At 32.0% G+C, this 6,643-nt stretch overlaps 1 protein-coding gene across 9 annotated transcripts in view; it reads left to right on the plus strand.

Moving 5' to 3' along the window:
- The window catches only part of LOC117168891 (SWI/SNF-related matrix-associated actin-dependent regulator of chromatin subfamily E member 1-like), a 45,455-nt gene that overhangs the window by 26,386 nt on the left and 12,426 nt on the right, over positions 1–6,643 (plus strand). For all 9 annotated transcript variants that reach the window (XM_033354806.1, XM_033354805.1, XM_033354802.1 and 6 more), the window contains exons 3-4: positions 5,379–5,425; positions 6,482–6,562. In XM_033354806.1, coding sequence (XP_033210697.1) covers positions 5,379–5,425; positions 6,482–6,562 — 128 coding nt within the window. The remainder of the gene's footprint in view (positions 1–5,378; positions 5,426–6,481; positions 6,563–6,643) is intronic.

Here is a 6,643-nt window from a genome sequence, read left to right on the forward strand (position 1 = left end):
GGCGCATACTTTGAATAAAATATTTGTTATCATTCTCTTGAAATAAATGTGTTTTTTTCTTGAAAAAATACCGGTTTCATATGTATACACCTGGTAGTTTGTGCATGTAGGTGGAGTAGTTAATGTTTAATTTTTTAAACTTCATTTGCTTTAAAAAATGGTTGAAACGTAAAATATTCTTTGTTTGTTTAATGAGCCTGACAGCAAGTGATGGTCAAGGCGCAAGTAAATTGCTACAAGAAGGCAGGGTTTTTCAGGGAGCAACAAGCTCCAGGTGTCATTGGCAATTGTGTTCAGTGCAATTCATCTGAAAACTATCACGTATATGAGAGATGATCCTAATTCATTAGACACTAACGTGGCAGCATTTTGGTTCGATATTATACAAGAAGTTATGCAAGGATACGTTATATCCCCATACCTGTTTATTATATTCATGGACAAGTGTCGAAGAATGGTCATCTTGAAGGTGTGACTAAATAAAATCAAAATTACGGTGTTTAAAGGAAAGGTGAAAAAACAATATGCAACATTGTCCTAAACGATGAGAGAATGGAACAATTTGATAAGTACGTATATCTTGGTAGCTCATTCCCTAATACCCAAAAGAGGTGGGGAGTTAGATAGTCATATAAATGAGAGTAAGAAGGTTGTTGGCAGAGCAGGGCCCATTATTAGAAGCACAAATATATCAAGTAAAGCTAAAAAGGCAATACATAATTCTATATTTATACAGACTGTGCTGCCCGATAGCGAGACCTGGCCCTACCAAGAAAAGGAAAAGAGTAAAATTAACGCGGTTAACAGGAAATTCCTGCGCATGATATTCGGCAAAGTAAATGGTTGCGTGTCGAGAGGCAGTCCGCGAAAAGAATGGTTACAATATGCGAATGAGAACCTAATTCTAAGAGATATAAGATGCCATATAATTATGAGAGTTTGCATGAGAAAATACATAGACGTGAAGGAAGCTAGAGAGGTCTTCAGCGGGTTTGTCTCTTATTAGGAAAAACATGCCTGAAGATGTTTCTATGCAATCGACCGATTGAAAAAGGTCGTTAATTATGCCAGTCTTTAAATGAAACAAACTACTATAAATTAATATTTGGCTAAAATTTAACTAAGAAAATTTAATATTTTTCGTATATAATTTGCAGCAACATCAACCTGACGATGGTTATTCTTATATTATGTAAATAAATTTCCCTAGAGTAGTCAAAGTGATAATCATCAATGTTAACAATATATTGAGATTCTTGTTTAAAAATGTATATTATTGTGTTATTTCATTTCAGTGTTGTCTCATTTCGCTTTTTCCTATTATTAAATTTCGAAAATTGCTTTATTTTCAGGAAAAATATATTCTCCGAATCATTAAAACGCTTCGTAAGAACCGGAATATCTTTGCAAACGAGATAGTTATAAGAGGGAAATATTACGGCATACTCTTATTGATAAGTTGAAAGGACCGGACTAATTGTTCGTTATATGCGGGATTTCGTTATGAGGGTGAATGTTATATCGAGGTTCCACTGCATTAGTAAAGGGGGTAAACCAACCTAAACTAATGTCCGCATTTTATTTTTAAAGGAATGGTATTTCAAACAAATAAATCGTCTGTGCACACCATTTAAAAACGTCGGTTATTACCACGATACTCCTTGAAATATAATTTAAAGTTTTGGAAAAGTTTATAAATACCTGCTCCTTTTTCTGATTCATTAAGTCTTCTGCGGCTATGCTTATAGAAGAAACTCCTATTTAATATTTTGTTGCTAATTCACAAATCTCGAATGACGTCACAGAAGAAAACTCTAATATTCTACTTCACAAATTCAAAATATTACAATGATTAGCCTTTTAAACGATGACTCCTTGTACAAATAAGTTGTCTCTGCTGAGCGAAAGACAAAGACAAAATAAAAATCAGAAAATACTGCTAAGCGTAATGAGTGATTTGCACTAATTTTTTCATAATTTATTAATTTAATTTAATTTTCAATTTTTCGTCCAACGACGGACAATGTTTTTATGTAAAAATGAGATCGGATAGATCGTTTTGTTTCACATAATTAAATATTATCTGATCATTAATATCTGTTTGAAGACAGAGGTATTCGTCTTCAGACCCGCCTTCAACCTCATTTAACCCGAATTCAACCCGAAAATGTGAAATAAATTGACAATCAGCTTAGAAGCTTAAAAAGCTTCATACATATAAGATATACCAAACTAAAAACCTTTTAACGGTTTCGTAGCCCCGGGTTGAAACTCTTCAAGTTTCGGTCGAGTATGCGTCGTCCCTCCGCCGTAATTTTTTCCCATCACAACGGAAAGATTGGCACTCTAAAAGGGCATAACCGCCCACGTTTGGACTTCCAAAAGTATCAACGTTTGACAATCAACAGAGGCACAACCGCTAAAGTTTGGCACTTCAAAGGGGTATGTATTCCAAAGCTTGCAATTCCGAAAGTCTATAAGCGCAAAAATTTGAAAATCCAAACGGGCATGAGTGCCAATCTATGGAAGTCAAAAAGGACATAAATCTTCAAAGCTTGAAAGTTGAAAGGTGAATAAGCGCAAACGTTTGAAATTTAAAAATGGCATAAGCCTTCAAAGCTTGAAAGTTTAAAAGGGTGTAAGCGACAAAGTTTGCAGTCCCAAAATGGCATAAGCGTCAAAATAAACGCCCAAATTTGAAACTGCAGAAGGGCATAAGCGCCAATGTTTAAAATTTCGAAATAAATAAGTGCCACAATTTTGATATCCAAAAGGGCATGCGTGTCAAAATTTCCAAATAAAAACCCGCTATCACAAACCCCATTTTTAAGTAAAATAAAAAAGAATTGATTCTCTTTGAAAATAAAACGTTTAAAGTCGTTCAATTATAGGTTATTATCCTTCGAAATTAAGTAATTTGAATTCAAAACCTCATAAATTAGACAATTTCTAAAAAAAAGTGAGCATTTTCACTTTATCGTCAGTTAACTTCACTTCGTTGAGTGCTGCGGGGAAAACAGTGGATGAAATGTATGGGATTTGATCCCTTTTTTCCCCATTTTGTTAATATCTTCGTAAAAATTAACTATTTCTATATAAGTGTTTTTAGAAATTAGGTTTCATTTCTTAATAACTATTAAATGAAATGATAAAATTACAATAATTATTATTTACTACAAAAATTTAACAAAAATCAAGATTTGCCTCATGCATTTGGTCCATTGTTTTCTCCTCAGCACTAAACGAAGTGAAATTAGCTGCTGGTTAAAATGAAAATACCTAATAGCTTGCATGTGCTGCTAAATGTTTTTAAAATTTTTTCTCTTTTTTCGAAAGGCAGAGCGAGTACTTGGAAATATTGTCGGGACATGTGAAGACCCGATACATACAAAAGTCAAAAATTATTATCCGTATGCTCTGAAAGATGAATATTTTAGTGAAATTGTGAGTGCAGTGCTGTAGATCACTACAGTGGATATATTGTCATATTTAATTCAATGCCAGACTCAGAAATTTCCTCTAAACAATAAAGGAATACTTTTACGATCAAAGTGCCATCGTTTGAGAATTAAGTTCGAAAACAGATCGTTGAACGGTTAAAGTGCGAGTCGTTTAACAAAGAATTGTTTCAACGATAAGCGACTCTACTTTAACGCGTAGAAGTTGCAGTTTAACGGTTACAATGGGACGTACTCTTACCGTAAAATAATTTACGAGCATTTATCCGTGCAAGGTTGCATGTATCCCTTTGAAAAGCTGGTATATCTCGAGAATTCTTCTATTATGTCAGAATTGTGACTAAAACAATAAATTTACAAACGATTCTAACCGTTCAAATTTATAAAATGTATAAGCTTCCAAACTTTTATATGCTTTTACTTGATTTGTGGTGTAAAATTTTTGCAAAAAAAAACCTGCAACACGTGCAAACTATAGGGGTATACGGGACTATTATGCCTCCAAAGCTCGGTGAGAGCGCATGTCTTCACAAGTGACAATGCTCTATCACCTACAAATTTATATTGTTTTTCCAAACAGAAACCCATTTAAACTGTACAATTATAAAGCCGAAGCGTTACAAACTTACAAGTTTTTATATTTTAAAAATGACGAATAAATATCCATTAATTTGTATTTAAGGTTACGGTGTTGACCAGATTTTGCAACTATAAATGAGACAATATTTTTAAAAAATCATTTAAGACCAGTGAAGAAAAAAAGAACCTAACATTAAGTATAATTTCTAAATCTTTAAATATTGACTACTTTGAAACCTTAAATGTTAAATATTTTAAAACTTAATATCGCAAAAATTTAAGAATTCCGAAGAACATTTTTGAAGAATTACGTTTTGATAATTGAAAACGACAGTAACTTAAGTTTTTTTATAAAAAATTGTTTAAATTCTTCGCAGAAAAACTGATGCAATTATTATAAATTTCAATCGATTCTAAATAAAATTATAATTTTTATCATAATTACTTATGGACGATTCCAATCAATTTTTTTAAGGTGTAACTTTTAATGCCGCAAATATAAAGCTGATGAGTCTGAAAGTTTTGAATTATTCTAAAAATGTTAAAAATTTACCAAAATATGATTTTATTTTATTTGTTCTGATTTACATTAAGTTTCAAACCGACATTATTATAGTGAGAAATTCAGCAACTTAATAACAATTTTTCTGAATCATATATTATATTTTTTGCTTTTCAGTCCTTCTCAACTTTATCCCAATTTAGAACAGTCTAATTCTTTACTTCAAATTCCGTTAAGGGGAGGGGAGAGGGGTCAAATCAAATATGAACTCTATACCCTTAGACCTTCTCACAGGTTGAAGCTTGTAAAAATGCCTAACGTTATCCTAATTAAATAAAACTAATGTAATTGTTACTTAACCTCGTGCTTATCTAATAATTATGATAAAAGTGGTAAATGCGGGTTGATTGCGAGTTCACGGGTTGAATGCTGATTGTCGAGCTGAGTGCGATTTGTCGAGTTGATTACGGGTCTGCATGCCAATCTCAAAATCTGACCCGCGCGGGTAGGATCTTTTTTCTGTACACACCTATTAGCTAGCGTAGTCCAATTTCCAGTGTTGTGTTTACAAAAATGTTATCATTTACTGTTTTATTGAAAAGTGAAAGTTTCCAGGTATATGTCCATATCTCTTTTTTCAAACTAAATAATTTGTGTGATGTTACAATTTAATAGCTTCTGAAAATACAATTACACCATCATTTTAGCGAAGCGCTAAATTTTAATGCCGCTTTAAGTAACGTGCTTTTTGCGACTGATTAATGTAGTTAACTTATAATAAATTAGTTAAATAGGTTTTAATTATTTGCTCGAAGGATAATTTTGTATTTTTTCTGCAGAACGCGTTCGTGCCACTGGTGGAAGCAGCAGCAGTTCAAATACAAGTGTAATACTTATTATTTATAACTGGGATGTAAATTGTATAAAATGCTTATTGAAACCCCTATTACAAAATTAATATTGATAGATGGTTTCATAATACGTTGAATCATAAAGTTAGAAATTCATCACAATCATACATTTTTCTGAAAGTAACGACAATTCAATTTTAAAAAACTGAATAGCTATATGATTTTCGTAACATTCTAAATCATTCCACACAAATTCCCCTAAATTTTGTTGAGATTCCTGATTGTGAGAGTGATAACTTTAACAAATTGATGGGTTCCACGAATAGTAGGCTATCGTTTTGTTACCGTTAAAAATCAGGCCAACTTCAATTTGTATAAAATTTAGTAATCACTTAGAAGTGTGAAAAGAAATAAAAATCTTTTTAAATTTCTTGTTTCGAAAGTTATGGGAGCCTAAATTACATTGCAAACTGTAATAAAAAATACTGGAGTTTAGAATTCGTAGGAAATGTTTTGAAAAATAATAGGTTATTTATTCCTCCTGAAAATCTAGCTAAATGAAGTTAGCTTAATTCTTATCCGTAGCGGAAAGATAGCCTGATGTTCGTAGAACCCATCGAAATATATATTCAAAAGACTATCTTTCAAAACTTAAAAAATATTTTCGTTGTTGGAGATGATTTCCAAGTAGCTTTAATGTTAGTATCATAGTAAATTTATCATATTATGTCTATGCAGGCAGTGTGATACTAACCTCAAAATAAATTTTCCCGTAAATCTTTTCACCAATCTCTCCTCCACGCGAAAAGAGATATCAACTTGAACATTTTGTCAATTAAGTAAAGGACACTAAGGAAGGTTAATCAACTGCTAAATGTTTATAAATAGAAAAAAATTATGTTTGAAATTTGCTTGTAATTATAAACTTTTAGCAGTTGATGAACCTATTGTTGTGCATTTTATCTTATTACCAAAATGTTTAATTCGACATCTCATTTCGTGCGGACAAGAGGATGACGGAAACAATTTCCGGTAAAATTATTTTGAGGTTAGTATTACCTGGCCTTTACCTTATTATATACGTTTTGCAGAAAGACACACAAAGTCCTTTCATTCAAACACCCCATGGTCATCCAGGATTTACTCCTCAGAAGGTTGGAAAAAACACAGCTGTAAGTATTTATTTAACAGATTCTGATTATGTTTTAAAATAGTTTAAGATGTGAAATATGCTATCCGACATCTCAAATATA

This window comes from Belonocnema kinseyi, chromosome 3 (genome assembly GCF_010883055.1).
Source record: "Belonocnema kinseyi isolate 2016_QV_RU_SX_M_011 chromosome 3, B_treatae_v1, whole genome shotgun sequence".
In the NCBI taxonomy this organism is placed as follows: domain Eukaryota; kingdom Metazoa; phylum Arthropoda; class Insecta; order Hymenoptera; family Cynipidae; genus Belonocnema; species Belonocnema kinseyi.